The following is a 21,860-nucleotide window of genomic DNA, read 5'->3' on the forward strand; positions in this document are numbered from 1 at the left end:
CCAGTCCTCTGATAGTAAACCTTGTAGACAATGACAACTCAAATATTAAAGCCAAAGGCTCTGCTATCTCCTCCCTAGCTTCCAAGAGAATCCTCGAATAAATTCCGTCTGGCTCAGGGCACTTGTCTACTTTCATTCCTTCTAGAATTGATAACACCTGTTTGTAACTAATTTCGATCCTTTCTAGTCTAATATCTAGTATCTCATTCTTCTCCTCTACAATATTCTCCTTTTCCTGAGTGAAAACCAATGAGATATGTTCGTTTAGCAGCTCTCCTGATCTCCACAGGGTCCACCTTCAACTTCCCACTTCTGTTTCTGACAGGCCCTATTCCTACCCTAGTCATCCTTTTATTCCTCACATAGCTATAGAAAGCTTTAGAGTTCTCCTTTATTCTACTTGCTAAAGACTGCTCGTGTCCTCTCATTGCTCTTCTAAACTCTCTTTAAATCCTTCCTAGCTGATCTGTAACTCTCCATTGCCTTATCTGAACCATCTTGCCTCATCGACACATAAGCCGCCTCCTTCTGTTATATTTCCCTATATTTCCCCTGACTAATGCACCTAACACTATGGGCAATTTTGCATAGTCAATTCATTTGACCTGCACATCTTTTGGAATGCGGGAGGAAGCCCACACAGATGTGGGGGGGATGTAAAAACTCCACACAGACATTCCCCCAAGGCTGGAATTGAACCCGGGTCCCTGGTGCTGTGAGGCAGCAGTGCTAACCAGTGAGCCATTGTACCGAGATATACATGAAAAACTCTTCATGCAGAGGGTGGTGGGTCCCTGGAATGCATTGCCAGCAGAGGTGGTAGGGGCAGGAACGATAGTGTCATTCTAGATGTATCTAGACAGATACATGAATGGGTCGGGAGCGAAGGGATCCTTAGAAAATAGACAGCAAGTTTAGATAGAGGATCTGGATTGGTGCAGGCTTGGAGGGCAGAAGGACCTGTTCCTGTGCTCTAATGTTCTTTGCTCTATCCAGTCTCTCCATATAACTCAAACTCTCCAGTCTCAGCAGCATCCTTGTAAGTCTTTTCCATACCCTCTTCAATTAAACAATCGCCTTCCTATAGCAGGGTGACTAGAACTGTACACACTACTCCTAAAGTGCTCTCACCGATGTCTGGTACGACAGCAACATGACCTCCCAACTCCTATTCTCAATGGTCTGAGCAATGAAGGTGAGCGTGCTAAATGCTGCCTTAACAAGACTGCCCACCTACAGCACAACTTTCAAAGAACTATGACCCTGACCCCATACTTCTCTCTGTTTGACAACACTATTCAGGCTCCTACCATGAACTGTATAATGAGAAACAGCAAAATGTACTTCCCTATTGGGTTAGGCAGGCTGAACAGGACCTCACTGCTTAGCAGGAACATGTGATGGAAGGTCTCATCAACAGGACTATCAAGCCACACTTGGAAAGGAATAAACTATTTGTTGAGTTCCACCAGGGTTACTCAGCTCCTGCCCTCATTCCAGTTTTGATCCAAGTATGGATGACTGAGCTGAATTCCAGAAATAAGGTGAGAGGGCTACAGTGGGCATAAAGCAGCATTTATAGAATCTGTCCTTAAGCAGTCCTTCCAAATTTGGAACCAGAGGAAAGCTTTCCACTGGTTTAAGTCATACCCAGCAGAAAAGATGATTGCGGTTTTTGAACTTGTGATAATCTCAGCCCTAGGGTATCAATGCAGTCATTCGTCATGATAATGTCATACACTCAAACTGTTTAATCAATGACTTCCCTGCATCATAAGGTCAGAAGTGGGGATGTTTGTTTGGTTGCTCAATGGCCAACTCCATTCACGATACCTCAGACAGAAATATTCCTTGTGTATATAGGGCAAGACCAGGACAAAATGAGGCTTAGGTTGATGAGGTATCAAACAAATGACAGACATTGGCCACTTCCAATATGGGATAATCTAGCCATTGCCTTCGATGTTTAATTGCCATTGCTGAATCCCTTGGTATCAATATCCAAGAGATATCATTGACAAGAAACTGAACCAACCAGAGTAATACTGTCTACAGCTGCAGTTCAGAGACTAAGAATCCTGCTGCAAATAACTCAACTGTTGACTTTCCAAAACCTGTTCACCATCTTCAAGGCACAAGTAAGGAATGTTCCCCCACTTGCTTCAGTGAGTGCAGATCCAACAACACTAAAGAAGTTCAACACTACCCAGGACTTGATTGGCGGTGCAATACCAAAGCACACATCTTCCATAGCCATCAGACAGTGGCAGCATTTGTGTACCGTATGCAAGATACAGTGCATTAACTCAAAAAGGTTCTTCTACCCATACCTCCAAACACACATCTACCACATAAAAGGGTAAGGGCAAAAGATAGGTGGAAGCACTTCACTTGCAAACTCCCTTCCAACTTGCACAGTATTCTTTCTTGAAATTATTATTGCCATTCCTTCACTTGTTTGGTCAACATCTTGGGATTCCTAACAACACTCAGCCACCACATCCAGAGCAATTAGGGATTACCTATCTGGTTTGGTTAACATTCAGTGAATGAAGAGCAATAGCCTTTGCTGTTGATTGTGTGTTCCAACCTCTGGCTGCCCTTTGTGTGAAATGGTTCCTGATTGGCTGTGATTTTCAGTTTATGTGCTCTTGTTCTGGATTTCCCTTATCGGAGTCATCAGTTTAAAGTGCTTGTCATTTCTGTTCAGAACCGCTAAAACCTTGATTGACTTACCCTTTGACCTTTAGCATCCAGCAACACAAGCCCAGTGTATATCATTTCTCCTCCTCAATAAGTCCTGCATTCTTTCCAGGGTCAATGTGTTCTTTGTTGCAGGACTGTACACAATCTGATAATGATCTAACAAGGGATTTACATGGCTGCAGTAAAACATAACTACCATTGAGCTGTAGGTGTGATATTCAGACGTTTCATTACCTGGCTAGGTAACATCATCAGTGGGGACCTCCAAGTGAAGCGAAGCTGTTGTCTCCTGCTTTCTATGTATATCTTTCTCCTGGATGGGGTTCCTGGGGTTTGTGGTGATGTCATTTCCTGTTCGTTTTCTGAGGGGGTTGATAGATGGTATCTAGATCTATGTGTTTGTTTATGGCGTTGTGGTTAGAGTGCCAGGCTTCTAGGAATTCTCTGGCATGTCTTTGTTTAACCTGTCCCAGGATAGATGTGTTGTCCCAGCCAAAATTCCATGCAAGGACTGCCACAAACACTACGTAGGGCAAACAGGAAGAAAGTTAGCCACCAGGATACACGAACACCAGCTAGCCACAAAAAGACCCTCTCTCCCTCGTAGCCCTACACACGGATGAAAAAAAGCCACCATTTCTTCTGGGACAACACATCGATCCTGGGGCAGGCTAAGCAAAGACAGGCAGAGAATTCCTAGAGGCCTGGCACTCCAACCACAATGTCATAAATAAGCACATAGATCTAGATACCATCGATCAACCTCTCTCAAAACGAACAGGAAATGACATCACCACAAACCCCAGGAACCCCATCCAGGAGAAAGATATAAATAGAAAGTAGGAGACAACAGCTTTGCTTCACTTGGAGGTCGCCACTGCTGATGTTACCTAGCCAGGTAACGAAACGTCTGGATATCAAACCTACAGCTCAGCGAGCAAACATTCGCTCTTTCTACCCCCCCTCTCTTCCTCCCCCCCCTCTCTCTTCCTCCCCCCCCCCCCTCTCTCTTCCCCCCCTCTCTCTCTTCCCCCCTCTCTCTCTTCCCCCCCTCTCTCTCTTCCCCCCCCCTCTCTTCTTCCCCCCCCCTCTCTTCTTCCCCCCCCTCTCTCTTCTTCCCCCCCTCTCTCTTCTTCCCCCCCTCTCTCTTCTTCCCCCCCCTCTCTTCCCCCCCCCCCTCTCTTCTTCCCCCCCCTCTCTCTTCTTCCCCCCCTCTCTCTTCTTCCCCCCCTCTCTCTTCTTCCCCCCCTCTCTCTTCTCCCCCCCTCTCTCTTTCTTCCCCCCCTCTCTCTTCTTCCCCCCCTCTCTCTTCTTCCCCCCCTCTCTCTTCTTCCCCCCCCTCTCTCTTCTTCCCCCCCTCTCTCTTCTTCCCCCCCTCTCTCTTCTTCCCCCCCTCTCTCTTCTTCCCCCCTCTCTCTTCTTCCCCCCCTCTCTCTTCTTCCCCCCCTCTCTCCTCTTCCCCCCCTCTCTCCTCTTCCCCCCCTCTCTCTCTTCCCCCCTCTCTCTCCTCTTCCCCCCCCTCTCTCCTCTTCCCCCCCCTCTCTCCTCTTCCCCCCCCTCTCTCCTCTTCCCCCCCCTCTCTCTTCTTCCCCCCCTCTCTCTTCTTCCCCCCCCTCTCTCTTCTTCCCCCCCTCTCTCTTCTTCCCCCCCTCTCTCTTCTTCCCCCCCTCTCTCTTCTTCCCCCCCCTCTCTCTTCTTCCCCCCCTCTCTCTTCTTCCCCCCCTCTCTCTTCTTCCCCCCCCCTCTCTCTTCTTCCCCCCTCTCTCTTCCCCCCCCCTCTCTCTTCTTCCCCCCTCTCTCTTCTTCCCCCCTCTCTCTTCTTCCCCCCCCTCTCTTCTTCCCCCCCTCTCTCTTCTTCCCCCCCTCTCTCTTCTTCCCCCCCCTCTCTCTTCTTCCCCCCCTCTCTCTACTTCCCCCCCCCTCTCTTCTTCCCCCCCCTCTCTCTTCTTCACCCCCCCTCTCTCTTCTTCACCCCCCCTCTCTCTTCTTCACCCCCCCTCTCTCTTCTTCCCCCCCTCTCTCTTCTTCCCCCCCCTCTCTCTCTCTTCCCCCCCCCCCCCCCTCCCCAATGAATATAGGCACAACCAGTTCAACCTTCCTCATAATGCATAACCCCCAAGGTGTTAGTCTAATGAGCCTTCTCTGAACTCCCAACGCAATATCCTCAGTTGAGTAAGGAGACTTAGATACCCTGTCCTCCACTCGATAAAAGCCAGCATTTGATTTCCTTTTTGCTATCTACTTGCGAGCCTTTTTGTGATTCATTTACGAAGACACCCATGTCTCCTTCTAATGCAACATCTTGATAGTTTTCTCAGTTTAAATAATGCTTTGTTTTTCTGTTCTTCCTGCCACGGTGAACAGTCTCTCATTTTTTTTACATTTACTCCCATTGCCATATTTTTCCCCATGGCAGGCTTCTTGTGTCCTCAGTTTTTTTTCTCTTGCCAACCTTTGTTTCAGGTCGTGGAGGAATAGTGGGCCGTGGTCGGGGTGGCTTCCCAGGTCGTGGGAGGGGTCGGGGTCGAGGAAGAGGAGCAACTCGTCCCCCACTGACCCGTGAGCAGCTAGACAATCAACTGGATGCATACATGTCGAAGACAAAGGGCCACCTTGATGCTGAGCTTGATGCATACATGGCACAAGCTGATGGCGAAGCGAATGATTAGCAACGTTCAATTGAGAGATGCTAGTATTACAGATAGTATCAGGACTTGAATTTGAGAATCTAGCAAAACGATCCAAGAAACAGAAAGAGGACCTTTCGGAAAATGATATAAGCTGTATTTGAACTGACAGATGGTCGGATGTCAAAGGTTTTGCTTTTTGATTCCTTTCCTTTGACCTTTTTACATTTTGAGAAGTTCATGGTTCTGTTTGGAAATCCCTCTGTTCTTTTCGATTGTGTAATGATCATGACACTGTATAAAGTTTATTCTCTTTCCTTAGAGACTGAGGATATTGTAGTTTCTAAGGTTGTTTTTACTGTGTTAAAACCTTCCTGTCCCTTGTTTTTAGAGTGGAGACTACATTAACAATCTGTCACTTTGTGGCAGAATCTGTTTATCATAAAATTTTAGAACTCTAAGAGTCGGCTGTAGTTTTTTTCCTGCTCATAACGTTAAATACGTTTCTTTGTTTTTCTCTGGTTTCGCCACTGCCTTCAGCAGCAGGGTAGTTTAAACACTGGCAAACACTCGATCGCATTAGATTTTGGGGTCTTGATTAGAAGTCACATCAAAGATCCTTGCTGAAAACAAAAACTTGTGTTGTGGGTAATATCAGCATGGGTAGAAGATTCGTCTACTGTTTCCTGCCATCTAGCCAGGAATGGGTCTTTTTCTGGTTGATCGGGTGTAACAAGTGTGAAGCCTCAGGATCAGTGCTGCAGACTCAACCTTTATAATTTATAGACATGACTTGGATGAAGAGACTGAAGGTATTGTTAGTTTCGTTGATGACACAAAATAGGAAAGAGCTGTGAAGGAAATGTTACAATATGAAATTGTCCATTTTGTCGGGAAGAATAAAAAAGCAGATAATCTAAATGATGAGAGCACTGTGGTGTGGGGTGATTGGGGTGTCCAAGTGTAAAACATTAGATTGCAGGTACAGCAAGTAATTAGGAAAGCTGGTAGGTGATTGTCAATTGTGGGCAGTTGCTAAACATAAAAGTAACACAATTATACTTCATCTATACAGGGCATTGATGAGACCACATCTGGAGGTTAAGGAAGAATGTGAATGTGTTGAAAGCAATTCAGAGAAGGTTTAAGACTTATACCTTGAATGGACTGGTTATCTGAGCTGACTTCGCCAAAGCATATTTGAAGTACAAGATCCTGAGGGAGTTTGGCTGAATGTGCAAAGGATAATTCCACTACTGTAAAAAGATCTACAACTCGGAATCACAGTTTAACATTAAAGGGTTGTCCATACAAAACAGATGAGGAGAAAAGTTATTATCTGTGTGATTGTGCTTCCTTCTTCAAAAGGACCCAGAGATTTAGAATAGTTTTTAAGGTCACAATAATTAGTTCTCTCTAAGTAAAGAGAAGGACGGATGATAGGGACAGATGGGAATGTGTTGTAATCTCATCAGCCAGGACGTTATTGAAGCAGAACAGGCTTGAGGGGCTCAGTGGCCTACTTATTTTCGTAATTTGTTTGCAAGTATGTTCATTTGCAAGGGGAGTGAGTGTGTAACTTCTTTGCTCAATATACTGCCAATAGATGTCTGTAATGTACCTGCATCCTAATGTTTACATTTCAATTTGCCTCTAAAGCATCATTCCCGCAATGCTCAGCCTGTCCTCAAATGGGTGTTCCCACAATGCCCAACCTCCCCTCCCCACTGCAGTGGTCCAGGTTTGTTGGCTATCCCATCCCTATGCATTTGGTGTCTGTCGCTCACTCAGGTGCTCCTTTCTCACAAATCCCACTGCATCCTTCAATATCAGGTAATTCTAAACGCTGGATCTTGTTCATGACAAGTTTGTTTTTGATTTGTGGTGAAGAAGATAAGCAGTAAATTAGGAAATCGATCCAGATGAAGTAAAAATATTGAGGGTTTTTAAGTCTTCTGAACACTGCAATACACCTTCAAGTCAAAATGCTTTGTTCTGTGTGCAAATCAGATTGAATGTGCATACTTACTAATCTTGGGAGATGTATTTTTCTGAAACTTTGCACCATCTAAACCCATGTCTTTGAGCTGTCTGGTTTCTGCCTTTGTGGAGGAACTGACACATGAAAGCCCACTTTTTTTTTTTTACAGATCATGGAATGGATTATAACTAAGCTGCTTTATCCCTCGAGTACCATTCTCCTCCTTTGTTCCCAATTGAAATGCATCAACTTGATAAAAAGCAGGCAGTGAAAGCTATTGAAGTCTTCACAGTTGTGCAAACTCTGAATTTGTAGAGGGTGCAAAGATACACACAGTTTGCTGTTATTTGTGAGTAAAAGTGCAGGCGATGTGTATGTAGTGAAATTGTACTTGCATAGTTGGCCATTTTTCCATTTGCGAAGATCGCCAACTGTAATGTTGTCCAGGAACATGTCTTTAGCAAATTGTGGAAATTGGACTGCAGTCTATATTTAATCTGTGATTTGTTAATGAGATTCAATTTGTTGCAAATATGCGGCTGAATCAGAAGAAATAGTCACAGAGAAGGCTCTTGCAGCTTCAATTTGTTCTGTCTATTTTGTTCCCACAAACTCAGCATTTTATCCCACTGAAAGGCATCGTCCAAGCTCCTGTTGAATTACATTTTGGTCTTGGTAAAAGATCATTGTGATTTGCCAGGTGATATGTGATATCGCCTTCTCAGCAATTCTAGCATCTATCTATCTTTGGGTTTCCAGTATATAATGATCTATAACTTAGTTTATATTTCCAGTTCTCAATTCTCTGATTCATCTGGTTGATCCTGGAAGTGGCAGACAACTTTTTAAAAAAAAAAACGCAAAAAAGTCAGAGAATCTGCAATTGCATATACTTGAATTGTGGGGTGCTCAGCCAGCAGTTTTGCCTGTACATATCTCTATCTTGTGAACTGAGCCTTTATTCAATGGTTAATTGTAAATAGAATATTTTTTATGTCTCACTGTGGGAAAAACTATAATTCTCAATCCTTTTGGAATGGGCTTCCAAGTCCTTTACAAATAAATGTGACAACGTTAAGGGTAAGAAATTATTAAATTTGTACTCGCAGACATTGAGTGTAGTTGTGACATGAACCAGTTCTCAATGAACATATCTATTAGTCATAGTTACATAGCATGGAAACAGATCCTTTGGTCCAACTTGTCTATGCTGACCAGATATCCTAAATTACTTAGTCCCATTTGCCAGTATTTGGCTCTATCCCTTGAAACTCTTCCTACTTGTACACCTAACTAGATGCTTTTTAAATGCATAATTCTACCAGTGTCCACCACGTCTTCTGGTAGTTCATTCCATGCATTCACTATCTTCTGTGTGAAAACATTGCCTGAGGTCAAGTTTAAATGTTTCCTCAAACCCATACCCTCTAATTTTAGATTTCTTTAGCCTGGGCAAAAGACCATGGCTGTTCATCCTATCCATGCCCCTTATGATTTTTATAAATTTCTACGGTCATATGTCAACCTCTGATGCTCTGGGAAAAATAGCCCCAGCTTATTTAGCCTCTCCTGAAAGCTCAAAACTATCAACCCCAGTAACATCCCAGTAACTCTTTTTCTGCATTTTTAAAGTTTGACAACATTTTTCCTATAGCAGGGAGACCAGACTTGAACTGGGAGAAAGTGAGGACTGCAGATGCTGGAGATCAGAGCTTAAAAATGTGTTGCTGGAAAAGCACAGCAGGTCAGGCAGCGTCGAAGGAGCAGGAGAATCGACGTTTCGGGCATAAGCCCTTCTTCAAGAATCCGTTTTGTGAAGAAGAGCTTATGCCCGAAACGTCGATTCTCCTGCTCCTACGATGCTGCCTGACCTGTGCTTTTCCAGTAACATGTTTTTAAAGATCAGACTTGAAGGTAGTATTCTAAAAGTGGCCTCACTAATGTTCTCTCTAGCTGCAAAATGACCTCCTCACTCAATGATCTGATCAACAAGGGCAATCATGCCAAATGCTACCTTCCCTTCCCTGTTTATCGGTCACACCACTTCTGAGGAACTATATACCTGCACCTCGAGGTTTCTGATAACTCTTTCCAGGGCACTACCCTTAACTGTAAGTTCTGCCCTACTGTTCCTTACCAAAATACAAGAGCTCAAATTTATCTAAGTAAAACTCCACCTGCTACTCCTTGTCCATCAGCTAACTGATCAAGGTCCTCTTGTAATTTGAGATAATCATCGTCATTGCAAGATGCTTGCCTTGAAGTTAATCATCATCGTTATCCACCACACCAATTTTGGTGACGTTTGCAAACTTAACAGTTGTGCCGCCTCTTATTTGCATTCACATCATTTCAATAAATCTCAAAAAGCAGTGGATCTAGCATCAATCTTTGCGGTATACAAATCATCCCTGGCCTCCAGTTGAAAAACAACCCTCCACCAACACTCTCTGCTCTCCCTGGAGTCCCTGTGATGTAATCTTGCTAAACAGTCTACTATGAGCTGGAAAAGTGCAGCAGGTCAGGCACCATCCAAGGAGCAGGAGAATCGATGTTTCGGGCATAAGCCCTTCTTCAGGAATGAGGAAGGTGTGCCAAGCAGTCTAAGATAAAAGGTACAGAGGAGGGACTTGGGAGAGGGGTGTTGGGAATGTGATCGGTGGAAGGAGGTTAAGGTGAGAGTGATAGGCCGGAGAGGGGGTGTGGGCGGAGAGTCGGGAAGAAGATTGCAGGTCAAGAAGACGCTGCTGAGTCTGAGGGTTGGGACTGAGATAAGGTTGAGGGAGGGGAAATGAGGAAGCTGGAGAAATCTGCATTCATCCCCAGTGGTGGGAGGGTTCCTAGGCGGAAGATTAGGCGTTCTTCCTCCAGGCTCTGATCTCCAGCATCTGCAGTCCTCACTTTAACCAGTCTACTATGCTGAATCTTGACTTCTGTAAGGCATTGGACTATATTGGACATTTGTCCATTGCTCTACCTTCATAAACTTTCTTTATTGTTTCAAGGCTAATTTGTACTCTGATATTGAATCAACATTCACAAGACACCAGCTGTATCATCAGCTTGCTATCCCTGTTGCTGCAATTTATTCAGGGAATGCCAGGGGCGAGTGCAGCTGTTTGAATCCAAAGTAAATAAACAGGAGGCTGGAAGAACACAGCAAGCCAGGGAACAGCAGGAGGTGGTCAAGTGAACATTTTGGATATAACCCTTCAGAACTAGATGTGGGGTAGAGGCAGCTATAGATAAAGGGCTAGGGTGGGGAGGGGAGAATAACAGAATTGTGAGGTTGTGATAGGTGAACATCGGTAGTAGGTACAACCTGATTAGTCGATGAGAGGAATTAATTGGCTTGGTAGCTGGAAGGAAGGGTTGGGAGGGGGTGGGACTGGAAAGAGAGCCAAGGAATGGGTGGAAAGGTAATTTGAAATTTGCAACCTCGATGTTAAGTCCTTTGGATTGTTGGCTGCCGAGGTGAAAGTTGTGTTATTCCTCCAATTTGCAGTCTGATTCCCTGCGACTATGGAGGAGGCTAAGGATAGACAGGTTGCAGAGAGGGGAAATTGAAATGGACAGTGACTGGGAGGTTGGACCGATCGATTTGGCCCTAGCAAAGATGGTCAGCAAAATGGTCATATATGTTTGGGTCTCACCGATTATAGAGAAGACTAGGTTGGAGGGAAGTCAAGAGTGTGGTGCTGGAAAAGCACAGCAGGTCAGGCAGTAGACGAAGAGCAGGAGAATCCATGTTTCAAGCAAGAGTCCTTCATCAGGAAAAGCTGTTTTTTCCAGCATCATATTCTCAACTCTGATCTCCAGCACCTGCAGTCCTCACTTTTTCCGAGGTTGGAAGTGATACAAGTGAACCTCTGTCTCACCTGGAAGGACTGCTTGGGGTTCTGCATGGAGATGAGGGAGGTGATGTAGAGGCAGGTGTTGCATCTGTTTTGGTTACAAGGGAAATGACTGGAGGGGTATTGGTGAGGAGTGTGGCATGAACCGAGGAGTGGCAAAGGGAACAGTCCTTGTGGGAGGCAGAGAGGGGTGAGAAAAGGAAGATGTCCTTGCTGGTAGTACCTAATTGGAGTTGGTGGAAATGGTGCGGTGGAAAGTGAGGACAAGAGTAATCCAGTCTTTATTATGTGGTGGTGGGGGGTAGTTTAGAGTAGTGGAATGGGAGATGGAGGAGGTGTGGTGGAGGGCTATATGGATGGAGAGGGTGGAAGAAAACGTTTGAAATAGGAGGACATCAGGAATGCTTTGGTGTGGAGGTGCTAGTGTTGGCCTGGGATGGATAAAGTTTAAAAATCACCAACACCAGGTTATAATCCAATAGGTTTATTTCGAAATACAAGCTCCTTTGGCAGGTAGCCAGAATGGAGCAGGATCACAGGACACACAATTTAGAGCAGATCATAACGTCATACAACTGATGCTATATATTGAATAAACCTAGATTGGTGTTAAGTAATTAATATTTTCGAAGTTAAAAATCACACAACACCAGGTTATAGTCCAACACGTTTAATTTGAAGCACTAGCTTTTTGGAGCGACGTTTCTTCATCAGGTGCTAGTGGAGGGCTCGATCGTAACACAGAATTTATAGCAAACATTTACAGCCCTCCACAACCACCTGATGAAGGAGCATCGCTCCGAAAGCTAGTGCTTCCAATTAAACCCGTCGGACTATAACCTGGTGTTGTGTGATTTTTAACTTTGTACACCCCAGTCCAACAGCGGCATCTCCAGATCATATTTTCGAGCTGAGGGAGCTTTCTGTTCCCAGACCTGCTGAGTTTTTCCAGCATTCGCAATCCCCCAGCCAGTTGACGCTGACGAGGCCACGCCTTCTGATTGGAGGCCGGCGCTGAGACTCTGCCCACTCCTGTGGCTGTACCCAAAGCCTTGCCCCTTCTCGTGACGTCAAGGGCGACGCGCTGATGCTACCGCAGGTCATTCCTTATTGGATGATTTAGCGGGACAACGGAATTATGATTGGATGGAAGTAGGAGGCACTGATTGGTGGGCGGTGCGCAGGCGCGGGGTGGTTGTTGTTGTGAGGCGCGAGGCGGCGGTTGGTGAGTGAAAGATTTATTAATGTCCGCTCCCGGGCTCGAATCCCCGCTTCTTCACTGAGTCCGACCGCAATCTCTTCCCCTTCATCTTCACACTCCACTCCTTCTACTATTCCCCTTGCCCTCTTTTAACACTCCCCACCAATTTCCTTATTCTTCACCCCCCTTCGCAAACCCCTCACCCCTCTCTATCCCTCCACTTTCCGTCATCAGTCCCCCAAACATTCCCTCATTCCCCCCCAAAACATTCCCTCATTCCCCCCAAACATTCCCTCATCCCCCCAAACATTCCCTCATCCCCCCAAACATTCCCTCATTCCCCCCCAAAACATTCCCTCATCCATCCCCCCAAAACATTCCCTCATTCCCCCCAAAACATTCCCTCATCCCCCCCCAAACATTCCCTCATCCCCCCCAAACATTCCCTCATCCATCCCCCCAAAACATTCCCTCATTCCCCCCAAACATTCCCTCATCCATCCCCCCAAAACATTCCCTCATCCCCCCCAAAACATTCCCTCATCCCCCCCAAACATTCCCTCATCCCCCCAAACATTCCCTCATCCATCCCCCCAAAACATTCCCTCATTCCCCCCAAACATTCCCTCATCCATCCCCCCAAAACATTCCCTCATCCCCCCCAAAACATTCCCTCATCCATCCCCCCAAAACATTCCCTCATCCCCCCCAAACATTCCCTCATCCCCCCCAAAACATTCCCTCATCCATCCCCCAAAACATTCCCTCATTCCCCCCAAACATTCCCTCATCCATCCCCCCAAAACATTCCCTCATCCCCCCCAAAACATTCCCTCATCCATCCCCCCAAAACATTCCCTCATCCCCCCCCAAACATTCCCTCATCCCCCCCAAACATTCCCTCATCCCCCCCAAAACATTCCCTCATCCATCCCCCCAAAACATTCCCTCATTCCCCCCAAACATTCCCTCACCCCCCCCAAAACATTCCCTCATCCCCCCAAACATTCCCTCATCCCCCCCAAACATTCCCTCATCCCCCCCAAACATTCCCTCATCCCCCCCAAACATTCCCTCATCCATCCCCCAAACATTCCCTCATCCATCCCCCCAAACATTCCCTCGTCCATCCCCCCAAACATTCCCTCGTCCATCCCCCCAAACAGTCCCTCATCTATCCCCCCAAACATTCCCTCATCCATCCCCCAAACATTCCCTCATCTATCCCCCCAAACATTCCTTTGTCCATCCCCCCCAAACATTCCTTTGTCCATCCCCCAAACATTCCCACATCCATCCCCCCAAACATTCCCACATCCATCCCCCCAAACAGTCCCTCATCCATCCCCCCCAAACAGTCCCTCATCTATCCCCCCAAACATTCCCTCATCCATCCCCCAAACATTCCCTCATCTATCCCCCAAACAGTCCCTCATCTATCCCCCCAAACATTCCTTTGTCCATCCCCCCCAAACATTCCTTTGTCCATCCCCCAAACATTCCCACATCCATCCCCCCAAACATTCCCACATCCATCCCCCCAAACAGTCCCTCATCCATCCCCCCAAACAGTCCCTCATCCATCCCCCCAAAACATTCCCTCGTCCCCCCCAAAACATTCCCTCATCCATCCCCCAAACATTCCCTCATCCATCCCCCCAAACATTCCCTCATCCATCCCCCCAAACATTCCCTCATCCATCCCCCCAAACATTCCCTCATCCATCCCCCCAAACATTCCCTCATCCACCCCGCCAAACATTCCCTCATCCACCCCGCCAAACATTCCCTCATCCACCCCGCCAAACATTCCCTCATCCACCCCGCCAAACATTCCCTCATCCACCCCGCCAAACATTCCCTCATCCACCCCGCCAAACATTCCCTCATCCAATCCCCCCAACATTCCCTCATCCAATCCCCCAAACATTCCCTCATTCCCCCCAAACATTCCCTCATTCCCCCCAAACATTCCCTCATTCCCCCCAAACATTCCCTCATCCATCCCCCCAAACATTTCCACATTCCCCCCCAACGTTCCCTCATCCCACCCCCAACATTCCCTCATCCCCCCCCAAACATTCCCTCATCCCCCCCCCAAACATTCCCTCATCCAATCCCCCCAACATTCCCTCATCCAATCCCCCAAACATTCCCTCATTCCCCCCAAACATTCCCTCATTCCCCCCAAACGTTCCCCCATCCCCCCCAAACGTTCCCCCATCCCCCCCAAACGTTCCCCCATCCCCCCCAAACGTTCCCCCATCCCCCCCAAACGTTCCCCCATCCCCTCATCCACCCCCATTCCCTCATCCACCCCCATTCCCTCATCCACCCCCATTCCCTCATCCACCACCAAACGTTCCCTCACCTCCCCCTAAACGTTCCCTCATCCACCACCAAATGTTCCCTCATCCCCCCTACAACCGTTCCCTCATCCCCGCAAATATTCCCTCATCCCCCTCCAAACGTTCCCTCATCCCCCCCAAAAGTTCACTCACCCCCCCAAAAGTTCACTCATCCACCACCAAACGTTCCCTCATCCCCCCCAATATTCCCTCATCCCTCTCATTCCCTCATCCACCCCATTCCCTCATCCACCACCAAACGTTTCCTCATCCCCCCCCAAATGTTTCCTCATCCCCCCCAAACGTTTCCTCATCCCCCCACCCAAACGTTCCCTCACCCCCCCCGAAACGTTCCCTCATTCCACCCCCGTTCCCCCATCCACCCCCGTTTCCCCCATCCACCCCCGTTCCCCCATCCACCCCCAAATGTTCCCCCATCCCCCCAAATGTTCCCCCATCCCCCCCAAACGTTCCCCCATCCCCCCCAAACGTTCCCTCATTCCACCCCCGTTCCCTCATCCCCCCCCAAACGTTCCCTCATCCCCCCCCAAACGTTCCCTCATCCCCCCCCAAACGTTCCCTCATCCCCCCCCCAAACGTTCCCTCATCCCCCCCCAAACGTTCCCTCATCCCCCATCCCCCCAAACGTTCCCCCATCCATCCTCCAAACGTTCCCTCATCCAACCCCCGCCTCCCCAAACATTCCCTCATCCGCCCTCCCCCCCCAACATTCCCCCATCCCCCCCAAACGTTCCATCTTCCCCATCCCCCCAAACGTTCCCCCATCCATCCTCCAAACGTTCCCTCATCCAACCCCCGCCCCCCAAACGTTCCCTCATCCAACCCCCGCCCCCCAAACGTTCCCTCATCCAACCCCCGCCCACCAAACGTTCCCTCATCCAACCCCCGCCCCCCAAACGTTCACTCATCCAACTCCCGCCCCCTAAACGTTCCCTCATCCTCCCCACCCCCCCAAACATTCCCTCATCCATCCTCCCCCCAAACATTCCGTCATCCACCCTCCCCGCCCCCAAACATTCCCACATCCACCCTCCCTCCCCCCCAACATTCCCTCATTCACTCCCGCCCCCAAACATTCCCACATCCGCCCTCCCCCAAACATTCCCACATCGGCCCCCCCAAATATTCCCTCATCCATCCCCCAAATATTCCGTCATCCATCCCCACCTATTCCCTCATCCACCTTCCCCCCCCCCCAACATTCCCTCATCCATCCTTCCCCACCCCAAACATTCCCTCATCCACCTTTCCCACCCCCAGACATTCCCTCATCCGCCCGCCCACCCAAACATTCCCTCATCCGCCCGCCCTCCCAAACATTCCCTCATCCGCCCGCCCTCCCAAACATTCCCTCATCTGCCCGCTCCCAAACATTCCCTCATCTGCCCGCCCTCCAAACATTCCATCATCCTCCCGCCCTCCAAACATTCCCTCATCCTCCCGCCCTCCAAACATTCCCTCATCCACCGTCCCCCCAAACATTCCCTCATCCGCCCTCCCCCCCCCAAACATTCCCTCATCCGCCCACTCCCAAACATTCCCTCATCCGCCCACTCCCAAACATTCCCTCATCCGCCCGCCCTCCAAACATTCCCTCATTCGCCGTCCCCCCAAATATTCCCTCATCCACCCCCCCAAACATTCCCTCATCCACCCTCCCACCCCCCAGACATTCCCTCATCCGCCCGCCCCCCCAGACATTCCCTCATCCGCCCGCCCCCCCCAGACATTCCCTCATCCGCCCGCCCTCCCAAACATTCCCTCATCCGCCCGCCCTCCCAAACATTCCCTCATCCGCCCGCCCCCAAACATTCCCTCATCTGTTTGCCCCCCAAACATTCCCTCATTCGCCGTCCCCCCCCAAACATTCCCACATCCACCCTCCCCCCCCAACATTCCCACATCCACCCCCCCCCCCCAACATTCCCACATCCGCCCCCCCCAACATTCCCACATCCACCTCCCCCAACATTCCCACATCCAACCTCTCCCCCTCCAACATTCCCTGATTCACCCTCCCCCCCCCCCCCCCAACATTCCCTCATTCACTCCCGCCCCCAAACATTCCCACATCTGCCCTCCCCCAAACATTCCCACACCACCCCCAAATATTCTCTCATCTACCTCCCAAACATTCCCTCATCTCCCTCCGAAATATTCCCTCATCCATCCTCCAAATATTCCCTCATCCATCCCCAACCATTCCCTCATCCACCTTTCCTCCCCCCAACATTCCCTCATCCATCCTCCACGCCCCAAACACTCCCTCATCCACCTTCCCCACCCCCAGACATTCCCTCATTCACCCACCCCCAGACATTCCCTCATCCACTCGCCCCCAAACATTCCCTCATCCACCCGCCCCCCCAAACATTCCCTCATCCACCCGCCCCCCCAAACATTCCCTCATCCACCCGCCCCCCCAAACATTCCCTCATCCACCTGCCCCCCCAAACATTCCCTCATCCGCCCACTCCCAAACATTCCCTCAGCCACCCTCCCCTCCCCCCAAACATTCCGTCATTCACTCCCCCCAAACATTCCCTCATCCGCCCTCACCCAAAACCTTCTCTCATCCGCACTCCTCCCCAAAACATTCCCTCATCCACCCTCGCCCCCCGAAACATTCCCTCATCCACCCTCCCCCCCCGAAACATTCCCTCATTCACCCTCCCCCCCGAAACATTCCCTCATCCACCCTCCCCCCGAAACATTCCCTCATCCACCCTTTCCCCCAAAAACATTCCCTCATCACCCCTGTCCCCCCATAAACATTCCCTCATTAACCCTCCCCCCCAAAAATATTCCCTCATCAACGCTCCCCCCCGAAACATTCCCTCATCCATCCTCTCCCCCAAAAACATTCCCTCATCAACCCTGTCCCCCCAGAAACATTCCCTCATCAACCCTCCCCCACCCCCAAACATTCCCTCATCCACCCTCCGCCCCCAAAAACATTGCCTCATCAACCCTCCTCTCCCTAAACATTCCCTCATCCACCCTCCCCCACCAAAACATTCCCTCATCCACCCTCCCCCACCAAAACATTCCCTCATCCCCCCAAATATTCCCTCATCCCCCCCCATTCCCACATCCCCTCCATTCCCTCATCCCCCTCCAAACGTTCCCTCATCCCCCCCAAAAGTTCACTCATTCACCACCAAACGTTCCCTCATCCCCCCCAATATTCCCTCATCCCTCCCATTCCCTCATCCCTCCCATTCCCTCATCCCTCCCATTCCCTCATCCACCACCAAATGTTTCCTCATCCCCCCCCAAATGTTTCCTCATCCCCCCCAAACGTTTCCTCATCCCCCCCAAACGTTTCCTCATCCCCCCCAAACATTCCCACATCCGCCCTCCCCCCCCCAACATTCCACATCCACCCCCCCCCAACATTCCCACATCCGCCCTCCCCCCCCAACATTCCCACATCCACCTCCCCCAACATTCCCACATCCAACCTCTCCCCCTCCAACATTCCCTGATTCACCCTCCCCCCCCCCAACATTCCCTCATTCACTCCCGCCCCCAAACATTCCCACATCTGCCCTCCCCCAAACATTCCCACACCACCCCCAAATATTCCCTCATCTCCCTCCCAAACATTCCCTCATCTCCCTCCCAAATATTCCCTCATCCATCCTCCAAATATTCCCTCATCCATCCCCAACCATTCCCTCATCCACCTTTCCTCCCCCCAACATTCCCTCATCCATCCTCCACGCTCCAAACACTCCCTCATCCACCTTCCCCACCCCCAGACATTCCCTCATTCACCCACCCCCCAGACATTCCCTCATCCACTCGCCCCCAAACATTCCCTCATCCACCCACCCCCCCCAAACATTCCCTCATCCACCCGCCCCCCCCAAACATTCCCTCATCCACCCGCTCCCCCCCAAACATTCCCTCATCGACCCGCCCCCCCAAACATTCCCTCATCCACCCGCCCCCCCAAACATTCCCTCATCCGCTCACTCCCAAACATTCCCTCAGCAACCCTCCCCTCCCCCCAAACATTCCGTCATTCACTCCCCCCAAACATTCCCTCATCCGCCCTCACCCAAAACCTTCTCTCATCCGCACTCCTCCCCAAAACATTCCCTCATCCACCCTCGCCCCCCAAAACATTCCCTCATCCACCCTCCCCCCCCGAAACATTCCCTCATCCACCCTCCCCCCCGAAACATTCCCTCATCCACCCTTCCCCCAAAAACATTCCCTCATCAACCCTGTCCCCCCAAAAACATTCCCTCATCAACCCTGTCCCCCCATAAACATTCCCTCATTAACCCTCCCCCCCGAAAAATATTCCCTCATCAACGCTCCCCCCCGAAACATTCCCTCATCCACCCTCTCCCCCAAAAACATTCCCTCATCAACCCTGTCCCCCCAGAAACATTCCCTCATCAACCCTCCCCCCCCCCGCCAAAACATTCTCATGCACCCTCCCCCCCCACCCCCAAACATTCCCTCATCCACCCTCCGCCCCCAAAAACATTGCCTCATCAACCCTCCTCTCCCTAAACATTCCCTCATCCACCCTCCCCCACCAAAACATTCCCTCATCCACCCTCCCCCACCAAAACATTCCCTCATCCCCCCAAATATTCCCTCATCCCCCCCATTCCCACATCCCCTCCATTCCCTCATCCCCCTCCAAACGTTCCCTCATCCCCCCCCAAAGGTTCACTCATTCACCACCAAACGTTCCCTCATCCCCCCCCAATATTCCCTCATTCCCCCCAATATTCCCTCATCCCCCCCCAATATTCCCTCATCCCCCCCCAATATTCCCTCATCCCCCCCAATATTCCCTCATCCCCCCCAATATTCCCTCATCCCCCCCAATATTCCCTCATCCCCCCCAATATTCCCTCATCCCCCCCAATATTCCCTCATCCCCCCCATTACTCCCTCATCCCCCCCATTACTCCCTCATCCCTCCCATTCCCTCATCCCTCCCATTCCCTCATCCCTCCCATTCCCTCATCCCTCCCATTCCCTCATCCACCACCAAACGTTTCCTCATCCCCCCCCAAACGTTTCCTCATCCCCCCACCCAAACGTTCCCTCAACCCCCCCGAAACGTTCCCCCATCCCCCCCAAACGTTCCCCCATCCCCCCCAAACGTTCCCCCATCCCCCCCAAACGTTCCCCCATCCATCCTCCAAACGTTCCCTCATCCAACCCCCGCACCCCCAAACATTCCCTCATCCGCCCTCCCCCCAAACATTCCCCCATCCGCCCTCCCCCCAAACATTCCCCCATCCGCCCTCCCCCCCCCCCAAACATTCCCCCATCCAACTCCCGCCCCCTAAACATTCCCTCATCCTCCCCACCCGCCCCCAAACATTCCCACATCCACCCTCCCTCCCCCCTAACATTCCCTCATTCACTCCCGCCCCCAAACATTCCCACATCCGCCCTCCCCCAAACATTCCCACATCGGCTCCCCAAATATTCCCTCATCCATCCCCAACCATTCCCTCATCCATCCCCAACTATTCCCTCATCCACCTTCCCCCCCCCCCCAACATTCCCTCATCCATCCTTCTCCCCCCCCCAAACATTCCCTCATCCACCTTTCCCACCCCCAGACATTCTCTCATTCACCCGCCCCCTAGACATTCCCTCATCCGCCTGCCCTCACAAACATTCCCTCATCCGCCCGCCCTCCCAAACATTCCCTCATCTGCCCGCTCCCAAACATTCCCTCATCCGCCCGCCCGACCTCCAAACATTCCCTCATTCGCCGTCCCCCCCAAATATTCCCTCATCCACCCCCCCAAACATTCCCTCATCCACCCTCCCACCCCCCAGACATTCCCTCATCCGCCGTCCCCCCCAAACATTCCCTCATCCGCCCTCCACCCCCCCAAACATTCCCTCATCCGCCGTCCCCCCCCAAACATTCCCTCATCCACCCCCCCCCCCCAACATTCCCACATCCACCCTCCCCCCCCCCAACATTCCCACATCCACCTCCCCCAACATTCCCACATCCAACCTCTCTCCCCCTCCAACATTCCCTGATTCACCCTCCCCCCCCCCCCCAACATTCCCTCATTCACTCCCACCCCCAAACATTCCCACATTTGCCCTCCCCCAAACATTCGAACACCACCCCCAAATATTCCCTCATCTCCCTCCCAAATATTCCCTCATCCATCCCCCAAATATTCCCTCATCCATTCCCTCATCCACCTTTCCTCCCCCGAACATTCCCTCATCCATCCTCCCCCCCCCCCCAAACACTCCCTCATCCACCTTCCCCACCCCCAGACATTCCCTCATTCACCCACCCCCCAGACATTCCCTCATCCACCCGCCCCCCCAAACATTCCCTCATCCACCCGCCCCCCCAAACATTCCCTCATCCGCCCACTCCCAAACATTCCCTCAGCCACCCTCCCCTCCCCCCAAACATTCCGTCATTCACTCCCCCCAAACATTCCCTCATCCGCCCTCACCCAAAACCTTCTCTCATCTGCACTCCTCCCCAAAACATTCCCTCATCCACCCTCGCCCCCCAAAAACATTCCCTCATCCACTCTAACCCCCCAAAAACATTCCCTCATCAACCCTCCTCCCCGAAACTTTCCCTCATCCACCCTCCCCCCCCGAAACATTCCCTCATCCACCCTTTCCCCCAAAAACATTCCCTCATCAACCCTGTCCCCCCATAAACATTCCCTCATTAACCCTCCCCCCCCAAAAAAATTCCCTCATCAACGCTCCCCCCCGAAACATTCCCTCATCCACCCTCTCCCCCAAAAACATTCCCTCATCAACCCTGTTCCCCCAGAAACATTCCCTCATCAACCCTCCCCCCCACCCCCAAACATTCCCTCATCCACCCTCCCCCCCAAAACATTCTCATGCACCCTCCCCCCCAACCCAAACATTCCCTCATCCACCCTCCGCCCCCAAAAACATTGCCTCATCAACCCTCCTCTCCCTAAACATTCCCTCATCCACCCTCCCCCACCAAAACATTCCCTCATCCGCCCTCCCCCCCAAAAACATTCCCTCATCCACCCTCCCCCCCAAACATTCCCTCATTCACTCCCCCCAAACATTACCTCATCCGCCCTCCCCAAACAATTCCTCATTCAC

General features: G+C 50.6%; 2 protein-coding genes across 6 annotated transcripts in view; both read left to right on the top strand.

Moving 5' to 3' along the window:
- chtopa (chromatin target of PRMT1a) overlaps positions 1–5,742 on the top strand; it is a 42,492-nt gene extending 36,750 nt beyond the window's left edge. For 2 of the 3 annotated variants that reach the window (XM_060820778.1, XM_060820780.1), the window contains exon 6: positions 5,170–5,742. In XM_060820778.1, the coding sequence (XP_060676761.1) occupies positions 5,170–5,375 (206 nt within the window). In that variant the 3' untranslated portion in view covers positions 5,376–5,742. The remainder of the gene's footprint in view (positions 1–5,169) is intronic. The other variant, XM_060820779.1, reaches the window with a different exon arrangement.
- A 6,606-nt stretch (positions 5,743–12,348) lies between these two features.
- Positions 12,349–21,860, top strand: part of smad10a (SMAD family member 10a) — a 129,352-nt gene continuing 119,840 nt past the window's right edge. For all 3 annotated transcript variants that reach the window (XM_060820748.1, XM_060820751.1, XM_060820752.1), the window contains exon 1: positions 12,349–12,393. The gene's annotated coding sequence lies outside the window, so the exon portion shown is untranslated. The remainder of the gene's footprint in view (positions 12,394–21,860) is intronic.

This window comes from Hemiscyllium ocellatum, chromosome 50 (assembly GCF_020745735.1).
Source record: "Hemiscyllium ocellatum isolate sHemOce1 chromosome 50, sHemOce1.pat.X.cur, whole genome shotgun sequence".
Taxonomy (NCBI): Eukaryota; Metazoa; Chordata; class Chondrichthyes; order Orectolobiformes; family Hemiscylliidae; genus Hemiscyllium; species Hemiscyllium ocellatum.